Source organism: Callithrix jacchus, chromosome 4 (genome assembly GCF_049354715.1).
Source record: "Callithrix jacchus isolate 240 chromosome 4, calJac240_pri, whole genome shotgun sequence".
Taxonomy (NCBI): Eukaryota; Metazoa; Chordata; class Mammalia; order Primates; family Cebidae; genus Callithrix; species Callithrix jacchus.
This window is the reverse complement of record NC_133505.1, coordinates 163,642,523-163,663,070: the sequence shown is the minus strand read 5'-3', so window position 1 is coordinate 163,663,070 and position 20,548 is coordinate 163,642,523. Positions and strand designations below refer to the sequence as shown.

Here is a 20,548-nt window from a genome sequence, read left to right as displayed (position 1 = left end):
CGTTACGCTAAGTCAAGTTATCCTTTCTCATCCTGAACATACTATCACAGTCATCAAAACCAGGAAGTCTAAGTTCTTTTTTAGATAAAACAAAAATTAAGCCCTAACTATTGGATTCACACATTGAGGATTCAAAGATTGAATCATAATAAATGTTACATAAAAAAAACACTCTGGAATTTTTAAGTCTTAAACCAGTCTTCCTCTCCCCATTCATCCTTACTTTTCAGAGCTATCATGCAAACTATATCAAAACATGACTTTAATTACATTTCAAAGAAACACATTATTTTTTCCAGATCAACAATATAAATTAACGCAGGTGGAAATCCTAGAAATTGCCTGGCTGCCTTAATAACCCCAAAGGAAACATTCATTTTAACCAAACAATTGTAATGTTTGTCTCCGTTTTAGAAACATCTGCTGCCAAAATAAACATTTGCATTGGAAGAAGTGTTCTGGCTGTTAAGATGGTACCAAATAAAATGCTTATGTTCTGAAACAAATATTTTACTCAAAAAACACGCAGCAAAATTAGAATACCAATTACTTTTTCTAGCCCTCTTCAAGAAAACCTGTTTTAAATTGTTTTTTACTTCAATGTGAAGTAGTAAGTTCAGATTAAACACCTTAACAAAATTAGTTTCTATTTAATTTTGCCGTTTTCTATTTCAGAACAATGATCATATTCTATGTTCCTGCTATAAAGTCTTTCACAATACAGATATGCCTTGAAAAACTAAAAAAAAGTCATGTTTCCCATCATAAAAGCACTCGTAACTTAAATCTCTCATTTTTTTGCTTTTTTTTTCCTTTTTCCATTTTATAATTCCAACAGGTATCATATTATCAAACATTTACAAGAACAGTTAAAATAGCAACCCAATTACCAAAAAACCCAGGAAAAATCTCAGTCTACAGAATTGAAATCTGCTTGACACAAATAAATAACTTGGCTTCTGTACCTATTTCTCCTGGGTGCTATTTTTATGAAAATCTTATTTAAAACAAGTTGGCAAAGGCCTACGTGTACATTTATGATCACAAAGGACAAGAAAAATGAAACAAAGCCCGTATTCTTGATCCAGCAAAGATTATATTGGTGTCTTTAAGGCTGGTTTTTTTTTTTTAAATCTGAAAAACTCAGAGTCAGATTCTAGTAACCTTAAAAATTATGCATCTTCTGTGTAGCTCTCTAATACATGAAATCAACCAATGTACTCTGTTAACCAACCCCAGGTCTGAATTCCAGAAGCCTAGAGGCAGAACATTATCCACAGAGGCATAGAAAATTCATTTCTCCCCTGAACTCAATAAAAACCCAAGTAGACTAAGTTTTTAGGGCACCGTGCAAAACTAATCTGTTTAGCCCTGTATTTGCCTGATGATATGGGAGAATCGGCAAGTCAAAGACCACAAATATAGTTCCAGTTAATAAAGACTAAAATGATGTACTATTATCATGTCATGCTTCACAGATCCAGTCATGAGTATATCTCAAAAACAAAATTATCACCATACAAATCAAAGATCACCAGGGTAATACTAAAATCAAACAGCCAGTGGCCAGTTCCTTTAGACTCTCAGAGACAAAAAATAAAGTGATACTCTCCATGTTAAATTTCACATCAACACTGAGTTCTTTCTAACAAAATACTCATTTAAAATTCTTATCACAGGAGCAGAATGCCAGCCAGGAATCAAACTGTGACCCCTGGGCCAAAGACAACTTACCACTCAGCTGGTAAGTGGGCAACTCAATTTACGAACTTGAATTCCTGCATTTTAATCCTGTGCAGAAATATATGAGCAATATTAAATGAACTGCATTCAGCTCATTAGAGGTTCACAAACCAAACACAGAAAGCTCTGGAAGCCATCCAAAGCAAAGTCATGCCTAGGTGGTGATGTCCACTCAATAAATACTCAATGTCATAATTATCTTTCAACTTTTTCCCTGAAGAATATTATTAGCCACAACTACAACAATGCTTAGCCAATTACATTAATCCTAAGGGAAGATGGATAGAACCAGCAGCCAATGGCAGTGCCAGGACCTTGTTTGTGGACAAATTTATAATTATCCAAAATTCGCAAACAAAGCAACTCACTGAAAATTCCTCACCAAAGAACACAGACTCAAGCTAACAAAATGAATGCATGTGCTCTAATAACCCTTGCTCTAAACCTTCACTATTTTTTTTTTCCATTTCAAAAACTATTAAGAACTGTTCACATGACCTTGGTATTATAAAAGCTGTATGTCTTCTTTAAAATGTTATACACATTCAAAAGTGCATTCCATATTTTTAGACTTTTAAATTTTAAAACAAGATACTGTATTTCAAAGCTGTATTATAACTAAATGAAAAGGTGAAAGGCAGTATTTTTATTATTTAGACCCATGACTTTGATTAACTCATTATGAAAGTTTGACACTTCTGCAGCCAAGATATTCAATTTCTTACCAGATACACTATTTTCCTTTCATTATCAGAAAGATCTGTGCTTAATTAGAATTGGGTATTTCTTTTGGTTAGCAGTAAAATATCTAATCTAAAATCTTAATTAAAAATTTGCTGAAATACTTGATGGGCAATCTACATCAATTTTTCCCTTCAAATAAATCTAAGAGTCATTGGATTTAAAAAGTGCAGAAGAGTCACAGGGATTAAATAAATGGAAGAAGCTAAGAAAATTGAGATTACTCTGTATACTTGTATATGTTCTCTACTTTAAGCTTTACACATCTGGGAAAGAAAATAATGAAAAACATTTCCTCTTTCACACACCCCCTCCATTTGTTTGACTCCCACTTTGGGACTGGAAAGTAAGCCAACATCAAGAACTTCCAATAAGACTTAACTCCTTCAGAGACTGCGGAGATCAGCTGCTTGGCATGAATAGCACCTTTTGAAACTGACTTTTTAATCTCACATCAGGGAAACATGGTGAAAAGCAAGATACGGAGACCAAGAGTGGCGAGCATCCATTTCTCTCCACTGGTCCCTCTGCTTCTTACCACCTTCCCATCTCTGCTCTCTTCCTGTGGCCACAGCACCATCCACAACTATTAGCTCCCACATAAAATCAGCAACAGAGTGCAATGGGGACTTGAGAAGCCAGGTGCCTGGGCCTTCTTCCTCTCAGTTAAAGGTGAAGTTTTTCTAAAACTAAAACGAAGGAGAGAAAATTCCAACTCTTTCACCTTACTTTTCATCATTTACAAATTATCTCCCTCTCACAATTAGCAGCCACAACTAAAGATTTTTACTCTAGGCAGTAAAATATTCTGGAAAAAAGGAATAATGTGGAAAACATTAAGAGTACAATTAAGTATGCAACTGAGTGCTAGAATTCTGAGTGGGTAACCTTTAATAATCGAGGGGTGAGGTCTTCAGACACAGCAAAGGGTATTCAACCTGCATCTAGGATTCAAAGGCTGAGCTACCTCCATCTTCCCCCATAATGGCCTTAACATAAAAATATCATCCAAGTGGGAGCAAAATAAAGAGGAAAGACAACATTTTATTGCTTATTTTATAAATAAAAGACTTATTTGATTTCTTTTTTGTAGGGTCTCAATACACTACCTAGGCTGGACTCGAATTCCTGGGCTCAAGCAGTCCTCCCACTTCAGACTCCCGAGTGGCTGGAACTACAGGAGGGCACCACCATGCCATGCTATTATAACATAGACTTATGCAAATTATAATTACAATAAATTTTAATAATAAATTATTATATTATTTATAATATAATACATATTTTAAAAGTGCAGAAGAGTCACAGGGATTAAATAATTATTTATATTATTTTATTATATTATATAACAATAATAATGAAATAAATAAATCACAATACAGATCAACAGTGTATAAAAGACTCAGAGGCAACCTACTAATGAACTGTTAATATACAGCTATGTACATGCAAAGTATGATCGATCATTCTCCATATCCACTTTAGAAAGAAGAGAAGTTCTATCTAACTTTTCCCCCTCAACAGAAGATGTTTGGTCAGATGAAAGCACTTCCTGAGGCAGTGGCACCACCATAAGATACCCCAGCCTGGGGCAGTAAACATTCATAAGCATCAACCAGATGCACTCCCTGGGGGCTTAGGCACTGTAATAAGCCTTTCTGGTGTTCCTAGTAACGAAATACCCTAACAAGTCTGAATCTAATTTAGTCTTTTCCAATTTTCATCCTTCCTCAAGCCAGCATAAAGGGGTATTCTTTCAAGTATCCAAAAGACCAGGTTTACTACTGCTAGAAGGGGTAAATGGTCATCTAAGGTGACTCCATTTGATTCTAGAGAAAAAGAAGGAAAATGCTGAGTCTTTTAAGAGCAGGACAAGTCTTTTTTAAGTAAAAACACAAAACCCATCAAGACCTAAGAACACAGATGCACATCAAATCCTCTTACATGAGATACAGAAACCTTTTTCAAAAGGTACAGAAGAAATAAATAACTTGTTAAGAAATAAAAGCAAAATAATTTTGGGAGAGTAAACTTTGTTTTTTTCAATTTTAAAAACTTGATGCCATCCTCATTGGAAAAGAGGCCTTTAAATGACTTGAAAATTAACCTTAAGATAGCCTATTCACAGCTCAAAATTAACCTTAAGATAGCCTATTCACAGCTCAAGTCTGACAGAAATGTCAGAATGCCAAGTTCACTTGAGAGCTTACATCTATTACAATCAGCTGCAAATTTATGACACAGTGCATCTATCAAATACAACTGGGACTGCTGCTCTTCTACCAAACAGGTATTTTGTCTACTTTAAGAAGCTCACCTTTCCATCTTTAAAAGAAAGAAAACAAAATTATACCTTGAATACTTAAGTAAACAATAAAAATAAAAGCAGAAAATCTGTGTAATGCCCCCGAAATCTCTTTAACACCAATCTTAGGCAGACAGCAAAAGGCAAAAAGATAAAATGATCACAAAAAAGCAGGGGGTGGGGGGACCAGCACAAACCTGCTGCTGAGGGTACTGAATTCCTCCCATGGCCCCAGGAGTCCGACCCTGGAGGCCAATCGGATATCGCTGTGGGCCTGGGGGGCCATAGGAACCTCCTGGGTACGGGCTGCTCTGCTGAGGCTGAGAGTGAGGGTTACTGCCCATGCCATACAACTGAGGTCTCTTCATCACCACTGGATCCATTGGGCTGCCCTGTGAAGACATAAAAGAAGTTGGTTTATTAATTCAGTATTTATTAATAAGGCAGGAATTTCAGTTACGTTAACATACGCATTAATAACACAACAGTCCTTAAGTTTTGAAAATAATAAAAATAATGACCTGAGAATTAAAAACCCAGGAAGACATTAAAGAAAAAACCCAGTTGGATACAAGAAATTTCATGTTTTACTTTTAGGAAGATTTTAACAATTAAGAGAGCTCTGGAGTAAACAATACTAAAATAGATTTTGCACCATAAGCAGAGAGAAAACATTTGCATCTAAAATTCTGTTATGCATACAGGAAAAGAACATGATAGTTAAGCTCACCCACCTCCTTTTAGCTTACTAGTAACAAGAGCAGGGGGTATTGAGTGATTAGCATTTTCTGCCTTCAAAGTATTCTTAGAACAATGATTTTATTTTAGAACTGAGTCTGCAAGTCTTCATCAAACCTTAGTGCAACCGAGTGTTCATTAAAAAGTGAAAAGATAGATTTTAGATAATACACATGTCCAGGGTAAAGATTTTGTTCAAAGACCAGCAGTGTGCAGCAGGGATGAGCACCCAGACTGAGTCACAGCACCTCTCCCCATGTAAGTCAGCATCTTACCAAACAACCAGTTCTCAAGTAGACTTTGAATTTTATTTTTGGTTTGGTGAGTCAGGCCCTGGGCTGCAGGGCCAAGGTCATATGGGAGGGCCAGGAGTGGAGCCTCAGTCCATTACATCCCAGAGTGCCAAAGAAACAAAGCAATGGGGAGGAAGGCCCTTACCCGGTGCTACAGAAGCAGGCAGCCTTCACCCAACAGCTCCTTCCTTCCCTCCTCTGTCCTTCCAAAACCACATATTGGTCCCTACTGTGTACCAGATGCTAGGTTCACACCGAGGAAAGTACGTGGGGACTTTCAGGAAGGCTTACGAATTAGCAGGATAAGTTCAAGACCATCCTGGCAAGATCACAAGACCCTGTGTCTACAAAACATTAAAAATTTAGCCAGGTGTGGTGGCAGGCTCAAGAACACTTGAACCCACGTGTTCGAGGCTGTAGAGAGCTATGATCACACACCACACCACTTCACTCCAGCCTGGGCAACACAGTGGAACCCTGTCAAAGAAGAAGAGGAAGAAGAAGAGGAGGCTGGGCACAGTGGCTCACACCTGTAATACCAGCACTTTGGGAGGCCGCAGCAGGCAGATCACTTGAGGTCAGGAGTTTGAGAACAGCCTGGCCAACAGGGTGAAACCCCATCTCTACTAAAAGTATAAAAATTAGTTGGGCATGGTGGCACATGCCTGAAACCCCACCTACTCGGGAGGCTGAGGTAGGAGCATCGATAGAACCCAGGGGACAGAGGCTCCAGTGAGCCGAGATTACACCACTGTACTCTAGCCTGGGTGACAGAGTGAGACTCTGTCTCAAAAAAAGAAAAAAAGAAATCAGGATAAAGGGGAATAACACGTTCAAGGTGGGAAGGAACAGCACATACTGTACCACAGGGCAGAAGAAACAGCACAAGAAAAGGCACCGGCTCAAGGCAGATGAACTGCCTGTTGTATATCAGAAAATAAAAAACTTCTGGATCCAAGTGAAGCATGAATCTGCAGAGAAGATGCTGAAGCAGGCAGAAGCCAGCACATAGGTGAGCCCTGCAGGGCAACCTACAGGCTCAGAATGCCTCTGACAGAAGAACACAGGACTGCTTCCTTGAGCACCCGACCTGGCTGGAAGCAGGTCAGGTTGCCATGGCAGGCAGGTGAAGCTGAGGTCCTGAACTGGCAGCAGTGGTGGGAGGAAGCAAGCCCAGCTCCAAGTCACAGTTAGGAGGGAAATGCGGCAGGATTTGGGGACCAAATCAGTGATGGAAGCCAGCAGCCAAGTGAGATGGAGCGCGCAGAGGGAAAAGCCAATCACCGTCTCCCCAGGAGCGGGAACCTTCAGCGATATACATAGGAAACTTGAGGTTCTGATATGAAATCCAGGTGAAAATACCCAGAAGGAAGATACACAATGAGTTCCAGCTTGGGGAGTAAGGCCTGACCTAGAAAAATCAGTAGAGAAGTCAGCAGAGACATCCGCTCCCAGAGGGCAGAGTTTTTCTCTGTTTTATTCACTATTATATCACCAGGGCGTAAGGTCAACAGTGTAACCAGCACATTAATTGATGAATTAATCAATAGGAAGCAATAAAAGCCATGAACTTTATTTAGGAGGAATATGTGAAAGGAAAACAATGGGTATGAACAGAATCCTAAAGAATGTCACCGCTTAAGGGAAACGGGAAAGTGAGCCCACAGACAAGCTGGAAGAATGGTCAGAAAATGTAGTTAGAGACTCTGGAGAGTGTGGTATTACAGGAGGGAAGGGAGTCAGGTGTAGCAACAAACAGGTGTGCCAAATGCAGCCCAGGAATGCAGTGAGGTGAAGGGTAAAGGCTTCTGTATACTTGACAAGGAGGCCATTGCTGTGCTTGGCAAGGACAGTCTAGTGGCAGAGGTGACGGCTGACGCTAGGATGAAGGAGAGGTGAAAAGGGAAGGCAGGCATGCAGACCCTGAGAACTGCCAGTCCTCCCTTCCACTGGCACTCCCACTCCAAGGCTGTAGGGGTCCCTCCCCTTCTCTTCCTTCCTCAGTACTCTGATGTTCACTTTATGGATCTGGTGAATCCATTCACCACACATTTACTAAGCACCTACTATGTGCATTGTGCCTGCACTGGAAGCAGAAGGATGAACAAGCCTCCATGTCCTGGAGATTCACTGAAGGAGACAGACTAAACAGGTCACAGTGCAACACGGCAGACGTCCTGAACTGACAAGGCGTGTCTCACTGGGTCTGCCATGAGTTTTAACAAAGGCTTCCTATGGGAAATACCTGAGCTCAGTCCTGAGGCATTCACGGGAATGTGCCAGGAACCCATCTCACCTGAACTAAGCTCTGTGGCGGACAGGAGACAGGAAGAGGGTGCTTTGCCCCAAGCCCTACAACCTACAAAGAATTGTTCTGCTCAAAACTCACCATGTGATGCAATTTTAGACTGTTACTCTTTCACCAGTCAAGACAGTGTTTGGACTTAAAATAACAGTACATTTTTTTGCCCAAATTATACACTGATTTTACACAACCTGAGCTGCCTTCATAATTAAGTGTACAAACATAGATGTTGGTATATTTGTAATAAAACTAAAATCTAGGGCTAAGAACTCATTTTCTCCCAATTATTTAAATTAGAATGTATGCCTGATAAAAATAAAATGTGATTATTTTCTAGATTTTCTTGCAAAAGATAAAACTTTTTTATGGAAGTATGAAAATCAATGCTGAGCTGGTGATTTCAAAATCAGCCAAGTGAATGAAGGGCCTACAGAGAGGCTGAGTAAATCAAATTTCAGGCTAAATTTCCAATACGGGGCCCTGAGGCGGTCCTATCTTCACATTCAATCTAGACAGCCCAGGGCAGAGGAAAAGGTCTACTTATTTCAGTTCAAATAGTACAGGACCAAAACTGCCTTAATTAAAGCAGAACTGTTAAATGGGAAAATGGTTGGAATGTCTATGTTCTAATGCTATAGGTAACAGCGCAGCAACTTCATCTTATCAGTGACTAAAACTGCTTTGTAATATCTGTCTCATCACTGCCATCAACTCTCACAGTCCTACTTAAAATTCAGTTAATTTGCACCATGTCAAAAATGTTAGCTTAACCCTGAGATTTCTGAAAATCGAAAGCATGAAATACACAGATTATCCGAACCTCTCAAAATGCACCAAATATCTTTCAATGAGACTTCAGATAGAAAAACAGATACTCATACAGTGCAAATTATTTCATTTTAACCTCTCCTTATGGCCTATTATTAAATATTCATCCAGAGTCCAAATCCATCCTGCTGTGTACTCTCACTATTTTGAGCATTAAATATGTATGACCGAGGGTCTCAACCCCTTCTTTTCTCTACTAGTCCCTTAAAGAAACCAAAAATCAGCCAGGGGCAGTGGCTCACACCTGTAATCCCAGGGCTTCGGGAAGCCGAGGTGGGTAGATTGCCTGAGCTCAGTAATTTAAGACCAGCCTGCGCAACATGGTGAAACCCCGTCTCTACTAAAATACAAAAATTTAGCCACACCTGGTGGCAGGCACCTGTAATCCCGCTGCTCAGGAGGCTGATGCAGGAGAATTGCTTGAACCCAGGAGGTGGAGGTTGCAGTGACCTGAGATAACACCACTGCACTCCAGCTTGGGCAACAGTGCGAGACTCTGTCTCAAAAAAAAAAAAAATCAAATCTAGGACTTCTGGTAAACAGAAAGGCCAACCTGCTTCTCATATTCGTATCTAACCTGAAGCAATTTTATGTTTTTGGTTTTGTTTTGTTTTTTGAGACAGGGTCCTGCTGTGTTACCCAGGCTGGTGTGCAGTGCATGATCTCAGCTCACTGCAGCCTCTACCTCCTGCGTTCAAGTGTTTCTTGTGTCTCAGCCTCCTGAGTAGCTTGGATTATGGGCACACACCACCATGCCCGGCTTATTTTTGTATTTTTTGAAGAGACAGGATTTTGCCATGTTGGCCAGGCCGATTTCTAACTCCTGACCTCAAGTGATTCACCCGCCTCGGCTTCCCAAAATGCTGGGATTACAGGCATGAGCCACCCCCTGGCCAATCTTATGTTTTTTAACATCTATCCGGGTTGACCATTTTCATTTCTCACATAAAGTTTATGCTCTACCAGGGTTATCATCCACATCAAAAATAGTCCTCGACAACTTCTCTAACAGGTTGCCAAGCCTGTTTTCCTTTCTAGACGGCATTCCACAACTGCTGCAGCTTGAGTTTCAACTCCACAGAATGAGACAAGTACTGCGAAGGCCACAATACATACACCACCGTTTTCAAAGAGCTCTTAACCTAACCAGTCTGGGTTTAGTTACTTGGCTTCTAATGCAATTGTATTACTTGATAAGACTTTCTTCCTCCTTATTCAAGTAAGCTTTTGGATGTACATGTAGGTAGGAGTCATTACCTCTCTCTCTCACCCACATACACCCTTGCCAGGATCTCCTTTGGGGAAACTGCCATTGCAACCTCAAGTTTCAACCTCTAGTAACCTCAAGTTTCCCATCCCTGGGACTATTAACTAAGGAAGAAACAGACTGTCTATTTTTAAGACATGTTTGTATATAGATTCTTCTAAGCATACTGGGTAGCACAATTCAGCTATACTATATGTTAAACAGGCTTTTAGAGGCTGGCCTGGGAATCCAACTGTCCTTTTTAAGATGAGCCAGGTTTAAGAACAACTTGCTTATGTACTTTTAGTATACTGTAGATGTACTTTATCCTTTTTATATTTAGATACTCCATTATTACACCTTCAGAGTATCCTTACGCATGTATTTATAGTAGAAGATATCTATGTAATTGTATTTGCTCCTAAATATCAAGTTAAGGACATAGTTTCTTAGATATAATTTTTTTTTGAGACAGAGTCTCGCTCTGCCACCCAGGTCGGAGTGCGGTGGCACAATCTCGGCTCATGGCAGCTTCCACTTCCCGGGTTCAAGCAGTTCCCTGCCTCAGCCTCCCAAGTAGCTGGGATTACAGGCACCCGCCACCACATCCATCTAATTTTTGTATTTTTAGTACAGACAGGGTTTCACCATGTTGGCCAGGCTGATCTTGAACTCCTGACCTTGTGATCCATCTGCTTTGGCCTCCCAAAGTGCTGGGATTACAGACGTGAGCTGCTGCACCCAGCCTAGTAGATATGTCTTTATGAGTATCACATCTTACTACTTTTTTCAGCCCAATTCCTTCAATCACAAATTGGAGAAATGCTTCACAAAAACCAAGAAAACCCACAGAAAAAACAATCAATCTTGTTGATCTATAATCATTTCTACGCATGCGGATTAAACAAGGGTGGATGGAACACTCTTTCCCTTTTGAACCACTGTTTAGGAAACAACATTCTCTTACTAAAGAAAACTTTTTGAAACCTGTTCCAACTCTAATTCTCTCACTCAAACGGGGCAGAGGGCTGTTTATTCACATGCAGCTGTGTACCGAATGGCATTGCCCAGCAGGGAAGCAGGAGCTCTGGATTCAGAACAAATTCACAGCTCGTCCCACCACGGACCTCGAGTACACTGTGACCTTATTTCTAAGTTTTCTCATTCACTAAAGAAGAACTAAAACCCACCTTGCAATTATTATCAACATCAAATTCATCAGTGCTATAAAGGCTCTCAGAAGTCATAGGGCACCTGGAGCCCAGAGTCCACCTACTCACTGAAAAAAAATGGAAGAGCCCAACTGTGCAGAAGTAGGGAATCCATTGCCCGGCGGTAACAAACCGACACAGCGGACAACGCACAGGCAGGGAGAGGACACGTCAGGTCATGTGCAGCTTCTTCAACACTGATGCACACGGATCACGGCCATGTGAAACAAGCTCGATAAGGATCAGGGTCAGCCACGGCGGCCTGCAAATAGTTGATGTCATATCGGGAAGCAATCTGTGTTTACTTTCCTGTGATGGTGTCTAAATATAGCTTGAAAAAGCCTGTTTTTCCCTGAGCATACTACGAACACTACTCTGGCTCTCTGGAAAGGGAGAACAGGAGGTGGCTGCACACGGCCAGCTAGTGTGTCCTCCTCCCTTGCACACACCCCCTGGTCATGGCACACACAGAACGGTGGTGGAGGCCCACTCCACCTTACTGCAGAGGTCCCCCGCCACGTGTCAGTGGCACCACCCAGAAGCCACTTCGGAACAGACTTTAGAGCTGCTGTACATACATGCAGAAAACACAAGTAAAATCAATGATAATAATGAGTACACACTCTTGGTCAGGTTCTCCTAATGGCATGAAAACCCATTTAAGGCAAAAGTATGAGTGGGCACTAAAGACTCTTTCCTTATTTCATAACAACTGCCTACTTCTCTCTAAGCCAGAAAGAACCAAGAATCTCAGCTACCACTGCCACCACTACTGCAGAATGTAATCACCAAAGAGAATCTCTCATGCCCGATGACACAAGAGAGTCTCGGGGATGGCAGAGCTCAGACCATACCATATCCTGACTCAGGTCCACAGTCCCTTCTCTGGTCTGGTGCGTCTATACACGATCATCAGACTGAAGTAGGATAACATATAACCCTGCATCTAAAACCACTGTTTTTTTTACTCCAACTCACAATAAAATAATGCCTGCTTAGTAAGACTTGAACACGAGAACGCTGAATGTGGGTATCAACATATAGAAGTTCCTTTTGTCAATATAGGAACATTTGCCACATTTTCCAGTGGTATAGAAAGGATTAAGAAATGGGATTCTAAGATACTAGACAAGACCAGCCATGCATGGCAGCTCACACCTGTAATCCCAGCACTTTGGGAGGCCAAGGCGAGCAGATCACTTGAGGTCCAGAGTTCAAGATTAGCCTGGCCAACATGGTGAAACCCCTTCTCTACTAAAAATGCAAAAATTAGCTGGGCATGGTGGCACATGCCTGTAATCCCAACAAGTAGCTGGGATTACAGGCATGAGCCCAGTAAGGCGTGAGGCACCCGGCCCCCATTACTACTCTTGCTATGCAAGTACAATACCATATTTGCTTTTAGGTGACCACCTCTTGACCACTTCAAATTCCTACATCTTTTCTAATATATAAAATAAATCCAAAGTTTAGAAACATAATTTGGGGAAAAGGTTACAAGGGAGAAGGCAGGGAGTTTCAAGTCAGACAAACCTGGGTGAGAATCCTGCCTGTGCTGCTTATTTGCCATGTAAAAACTTAGGCTATTCCGCAGAATACGGGCACACTCACCTTGCAGTGCTACTGGTGGATTAAATGAGATACCGCAGGACTTATCACATAAAAAGAGCTTCCTCAATCTCTTTTCTTTTACTCTTTACAAATTAGCAAATTGAAGTCAGAGCAAAACCACTCAATAATTTAATCTACATATTTTCCTGTCTCCCCAGCAGACTGTTAATTAAAGGTGCAAATTTTGTCTTATTCATCTTTGCATACCTGGCACTTAACACAATGCCTGGCATAATTAACATTTGTTGACTAGAGAAGGAATGTTAGCAGGGCTCTAAGGAGAATGTAGTCCTCTTGATGACCACTAGATAGAAGAGGAAAAGACCCTTCTAGTCTCCCCTCCCTGCAGACAAAGCTTCATTTTTCACAAGCTCACCCAGACCATGGCTTCCATCACCTCCCCAAGCTTCTGTCTCCCAAATGCTGCTTCCTTGGCTGCTTCCTCCAGTCCCCAGAACTCTGTGCACAATATTCCTGCCCAGAAGTCTGCAGGCTCCTCTCCGCCTCTCTCTGACCTCAAAGATACCCCATCCACCCAGATGTCCAACTCAGAACCCAGGGACACGTCCTGACCCCTCCTCTCCTCTCCACCACAGCCAGCTCCTCACCAAGTCAGTCTGTGGGACCCACCATCCCTGACGGCAGGAAATCTCCCCTCCAACCACACTGGCCTCCACGGGTTCTAGAAAAACCACATACATTCCACCAGTGGACCTTCCAACATGCCATCCTTTGATCTAGAACAAGCTCTGCTCTCCTCCTGCAGAACTCAGCTCCAACATCATGTCCTTAGAGAAGCCCTCCCTGAACTCCACGCCTGGGCAGGATCCTCTCGGAGTAACAGCAGGCTCATCTGCTTGACTACTTGATCAATGTCTGTCCCCCAACCTAGACTGTCCCAGAGGAACAGGAGTTCGGAAGAGGGGAACAAGTCTCAAGCCCATTTACAGCTATCATCCAGGTGCTACAGAGTAAGTCCAGAAAGGAAGACTATTTTGGTTCCCTAGTTTTTGCCTGATTTTTATAAATTGGCAAAACCTATTATTAGCTTCATCTCCCAAAGCTCAGCAGCCTGTAAGTCAGTTCAATCAGTAAATTACTGTCTGACTAAACTACACTTTTAAATTTAATTTAGCAAATGGAATAATTTTATGAACAAACCAAAGGCTATATATATTGTTTATTTGGAGAGTAAATTAGATCTAAAAGTAATACCAAAATAGTAATAGAATATATTTCCATTTTCCCTCACATTTGTTACTCTTGCTACCCAAAAAAAATTGTAAAGCTTTTATCGTGGCTTTAACACTTTCTAACATTTACATCTCTAAGTATGCAGTATCGTCCAGATCCATGTCACTACTGACGGCCTCGCAGCCAGCACTTATTTGAGAAGGAGAAATAATATGGTATATTTCCCATACAAATATACATTCAAATTGAGAAAGCAGTTTTTGTGAGAATATGTCAGACTTTAACCCCACTGCTGTCGCTGTGTGATGCTGACGAAAGCTTCCACTTAACTTCTTTGCACCTCAGTTAATGCATCTGTACACAGAGAACACTACCACTATCATTTCAGAGGCTGTTATACAACTGGAGACAATATATTCAAGTTCTTGGCACATAACAGGCTTTTTTTTAAAAAAGGATAGATTTTTTTTTATCATCATTATTATATGAAGGTATAATTCCAGAATAATCAATAAGGCATGGAAACCCTCTACTCCTCCATCAATGTGCAGAAGACAGACATTGCTAATCAATCCTAGTATTATTTTCCCTAAGTCCAGTAAGCCTCAGAATCTTTTATCCTGCAGACTTGCGGGCAGTATCAGAATTTGCACACGCAAAAAGTAATTTGCCATCTACAGTAAAATGGAAAGAGCATAAAAGTATGTCATCAGGTACACCTGGGTTCACATCTCTCTCCTACTTCTGATGGGTGACGAAATGTTAAATAAATTCAAGTGCTCTCAGCCTCAATTTCCCCACCTCTCAAGTAAAAATAATACCTCCCTCAGACAAACCATTCAAAAGATGTTTAGTGTGATTTGCGAAAATAAACAATTCCAAACACTCATCAGGGCACTACCCAAAGACAGAGAAGTTACTAATTTCCCCAGCAATCCCTATGGTTGCTACCATGCCTCTTTCAAACTATTTTATCAATATTTTAAATAAACAACTTTAAAAATGCCAATTAAAATATGAAAATTACCACCTGACTTACCTATCTTGGGACAAAGGGTGCTTTCTCTGCTGATACACAGGTCATCTGTCCCTGGTTTTAAAATACTTCTCAGAGATATGGTACTATTATTAGATATCTACTTTGTCAGAGCTGTAACTAAGTGAAAGCATATATTTTATAATGTCATTGATTATAGAAAAACAAGTTAACATGACTAATATATAGTCAAATCTCATGTTCTTAAAAAAAATAGGGCAACTAAATTCGACATATAAAGGTCAGACAGACTGTTACATTGGAAGAAAGAAGATTGCTATATAGATGCTATTAGGACAATAGACAAAATTAGAATACAGACAGGAGGTTAAAGTATGCCACCAAATTTAAGTTTCCTGACAGTGATAATGCACTAAGGTGGTCTGTAAGAGCATATGCTTGCTCCTAGAAAACACACTCTCAAGTATCCAGGAGTAAAGAAGTAGGATGTATACAACCTACTCTCAAAAACGATTCTGAGAAAGTGCATTACAAATAAATGATGGATGAACAGATGGATGGATGGAGGAACAGAATAATAAAGTAAATGCAGCAAAATGTAGAAATGTAATGCATCGAAATAAAACATACATGGGATTTGTCTACACTATGCTTGCAACTTTGCTGTAAATTTCAAAATAAAAGTTTTGTGGGCCTTTTTTGTTTTGTTTTGTTTTGTTTTTTTAAGACAGGGTCTTTGCTCTGTCACACAGGCTGGAGTGCAGTGGTGCACTCACGGCTTACAGTAGCCTCAAACTCTTGGGCTCAACCTATCCTCCCACCTCAGCCTCCCACATAGCTGGGACCACAAGCGTGTGCCACCACACCTGGCTAATTTTTTATTTTTTGTAGAGATGGGGTCTTGCTATGTTGCCCAGACTGGTCTCAAACTCCTGGGCTCAAGTGATCTTCCTGCCTTCTCCCAAAGAGCTGGGATTATGGGTGTGAGTCACAACATCTGCCTGCTTTTTTGATAAGGATTCTTATTCTGCAGCCCAGGCTGGAATGTAGCAATGCAATCTCAGATCACTGCAACCTCCACCTTCTGAGTTCATGCAATTCTCCTGCCTCGGCCTCCCAAGTAGCTGGGACTACAGCGTGCGCCACCATGCCTGGCTAATTTTTTTTTTTTGAATTTTTAGTAGAGACAGGGTTTTGCCATGTTGGCCAGGCTCATCTGAACTCTTGACCCTCCGGTGATCCACCCACTTCAGCCTCCCAAAGTATAGGGGTTACAGGCGTGAGCCACCATGCCCAGCCTTTTTTTTTTTTTTTCTTAATTAAAGGGCAAATGGGATGAAGTTTCTTACTGTTCTAACATGCTATAAATCTAGAATCATCGCTTCTCCCTCCCTGCCAGACCTTCCAATTATACTGTGGTATCAAAAAGAATGTGGGCTGTTAAGAGATACTTCTCTTTTCTGTTGCGTTCTTTGATCAGAAGTCTTATCAATAAACTTCCTTGAAGATCAAAAGTAAGAAAGGGGACATAAAGGGGTCTGAAAAATCTAAAATTCAGAAGGACAAATTCAAATAAAGAAGGTTCGCCTCAAGGTGATATGCTACCCATCATGCCTCAGCCTGCCCTGTACCTGAACAGCCCTCTTGTACACCGCGAAGCCAATATCTGAGCACACAACTCCAAGCCCATTTTTAGAACACTCTGTACCCAGCACAGCTGTGGTTGTCCTGTAAATGGCAGAAGCACTTGCAGACCCGTCAAGTACCAGTGTGTACTTACTTGACAGCTGGCCTTCACAAGCCTCCTCCGTTTACCACCGCTCTCTTACTTAACAGAAACTAAACTTACCACAATCAACTGCAACTCTGTTTATCTCCGTCTCCTTTATCACACAGTAAGTTCTTTAAGGTCAGATATGTTGTTTTCTTCATACTAATCTTCCTTATAACCCCAACTTCTGACACCCAATGGACAACTATTATTCCTGTTATTTCTTTAATCAAAAGCCAAAATGAAAGAAACCCAAGTGAGTCTTTTAACTGTTACCTCACTCCAAGCCATCCTTTTCTAAATAATACTGTACTTGCCTTCCTAGCTGTGTCAAGTGTTAAGTAATAAAATTATGAAAATCGATACACTGTCTGACTTATAACAGGCGCTTAATAAATGTTTGGTATGTGAATGTTGGAAAGACATCCATCTCCTATTCCAAGTGACTTCTGAATTCAAATTATAATGCTCCAAACATAGGCATTTGTTAATTTCCATGCTATAATATCACTATTGCTAGTATTCTAAAAATAGTATTTCCCAAATTATATTAATAGATGTTATTGTAATTAAGAATGGAAAATTATATAAAGCACATGCCATTCTTTAAGACTGACAACATATATTAACATGAGAAAAATCTAAAATGTCCTATTATAGAAAAAACACCATGCTGGTCAACATGGTGAAACCCCATCTCTACTAAAACTACAAAAAATTAGCTGGGCATGGTGGTGCGTGCCTGTAATCCCAGCTACTCAGGATGCTGAAGCAGGAGAATTGCCTGAACCCAGGAGGCGGAGGTTGCGGTGAGCCGAGATTGCACCATCGCACTCCAGCCTGGGTAACAAGAGCAAAACTCGGTCTCAAAAAAAAAAAAAAAAAGAAAAAACATATTTAATTTGGTTGAACTCAAACCTGTCTGGGCCACATATTTTAAACCAGAACACGGGAAAACATGAACTGGGGTGATATAAAAATATAAAAATGCATTCCATTTTCATTGTTATCTAGGTCTACTTATGTAAACAGGCAAACTGTCAATAATATAAAGATAGATAGACAGATAGATAGAGCTTACCACAGATTTTTATAGGTAGTTGGACAGTAACAGCAACAACAAGGTATGCTGGTCATATATCCTTAGCATTTATGGAAAATTATTAATCAAGTCCCACCTGAAACAATTTGTTAAATTGATTTTAATCACTGGGCCTCTCATGTGAAGCTTTGTATAATCAGCATTTCATTTACAAAATTAATTGCCTGATTGATTCTCAGGAGGCAGTTGCTGTCATTACCCTGCTGTCATAACTTCTGAGTAGGGTGTCACAACATGAAATTCTGACAGTATGAAAAGCACTGCTATTTTAAAAACGGGTGTGGGGGGAAAAGGGTGAAGGAAAGAAAACTAAAGGAGTTACATTATCCTTTTTAGCCTAGAAGAAAGTTGAAAGTGATTCATGCTAATTACACTCAATATCAATATCCTTCTGCTGAATGAATTAATATACAAATCTAGCATCAGGGCATGAAGGATTTTTACTATCTCAAAATGATAACTACACTGTATATGGACAAACTCAACAATAGAAAATTATACCCTACATCACACAATATATACATATGTCTTGATATGTCTATGTCAAGATAAAAGCAGCACTTAGACTTGCATACTATTTGTTTACTGCCAGCCATTTCAATTTCCCATACTCTTCCTTTCTTACGCTTTCTAATAAAAAAAAAGGCATAACTAGAAACTTACAATGCAGATGCAAAATATATCCACTTTATGTACACTCAAAACACATAGGCACATGGTGTTTTAACAATATTTGAATATTATTGTTATATACATACTTTTATATTGAATTTCTTGCTCGCTATTTAATATTTAACAGTCTATTGATAATCGATGGGTCTTCACCTAAAAACCTGTCATCACAATCAATTACAGAGAAATTGGGCTAAAAAGCACTTTTGTAGTTAAAAAATATATACATGAGTAGTACAGAACAAGGGAGGGAAGGGGATTTTCAAGTTATTTAGTATCATCCTCCCAAAAGTGAGACAGCGCTGCCTACATCATATTTCAAGTGCACCCACATAAACATCAACCAGCCAAAGATTCTATTTTTCTTCACCATTAATTTGCTTTCTCAGAAAGATGCCCAATTCTACCCAAGTCCCTTCATCTTAGGACCCCATCTCTCCTGAAAGCTCATGGCTGCATTTCCCACATCCTCAACATCACCTAAAAGCAGGGTTGACCACCCCAAGCCAACTTGTTTTCAAAGGCATAAAATCGCTTCCAGAATATAGAGGGAGGCAGATTCAAAACAACCCCCATTCACTGCAATCCAATTCCAAACAGGGCCTCTTTTAAATAAGCCACCTTGAATTTAAAAGAGGCCCCTCTGGAGACCAGATGTACTTTACATTGGTGGTTTTTGTTTCTGAGACAGGGTCTCACTCTGTCACCCAGACTGGAGTGCAGTGGTAATCATGGTTTGCCCAGCTCAAGTGATCCTCCCACCTCAGCCTCCACAGTAGCTGGGACTACAGGCACGCGCCACCTTGCCCAGCTAATTTTTGTTGTATTTGTTGTAGAGACAAGGTCTTGCCATGTTGCCCAGGCTGGTCTCAAACTACTGGGCTCAAGTGATCCTCCTGCTTTAGCCTCCCGAAGTGCTGGAATTACAGGCATAAGCCATAGCTCCAGATGTATTAATATTTTACCTTCCTTTCAGTACATGGAATTTTGATTCTTAGGTATTCCTTTTAAAAGAAGTATCACTGGCCAGGCACGGTGACTCACACCTGTAATCCCAGCATTTTGGGAGGCCAAGGTGGGCGGATCACGAGATCAAGAGATGGAGACCATCCTGGCCAACATGGTGAAACCTCGTCTCTACTAAAAAATACAAAAATTAGCTGGGCATGGTAGCGTGCGCCTGTAGTCACAGCTACTAGGGAGGCTCAGGCAGGAGAACTGCTTGAACCCAGGAGGTAGAGATTGCAGTGAACCAAGATTGCAACACTATACTCCAGCCTGGCGCCTGGTGACAGAGCAAGACTCTGTCTTAAAAAAATAATAATAATAAGTATCACATTATAAATTTACTCTATTATCTTGTGACCAAAGGCATGTTGTTTGCTGGCACACTGTACCCACTCTTGTGGTGCAGGCTAACATGAAGAATCCACAGCGAGGGAGAATAAAGGCAGGGTCCGACCAGCGCATGCATCCTTGAGATGGGGTCTGGAGGGCAGGTCCCTCCTGAACCTCTCATGTTATTCCACTGCAAAAAAAACAACAGCTCCCAGTTCTCACTTGGCTCACAAGGATGCCCTAAGTACCAATAAGGTAATGTCTGCACAGTGCTGAAAGCTCTGAAGAGAAAGGTCTTATGAAAGCATAATGCATGTCTGGGGACACTCCATAAGCGACACAAACTGGAATCATTTTGGAGAACAGGGTTCAACAAATTCAAATGCATATCGATTTAATCCTGTCATTAAGAAAGAATCACATAAAGAGAAGACAGAATATTCTCTTATACAC

At 40.6% G+C, this 20,548-nt stretch overlaps 1 protein-coding gene across 13 annotated transcripts in view; it reads right to left on the bottom strand.

The window, feature by feature from the left end:
• Window positions 1–20,548, bottom strand: part of ARID1B (AT-rich interaction domain 1B) — a 437,005-nt gene that overhangs the window by 380,172 nt on the left and 36,285 nt on the right. For all 13 annotated transcript variants that reach the window (XR_013534646.1, XM_035297021.3, XM_035297024.3 and 10 more), the window contains exon 2: window positions 4,987–5,181. Coding sequence is in view for 12 of the 13 variants with exons in the window: in XM_035297021.3 (XP_035152912.2) it covers window positions 4,987–5,181 (195 nt within the window). In the remaining variant the exon portion in view is untranslated. The remainder of the gene's footprint in view (window positions 1–4,986; window positions 5,182–20,548) is intronic.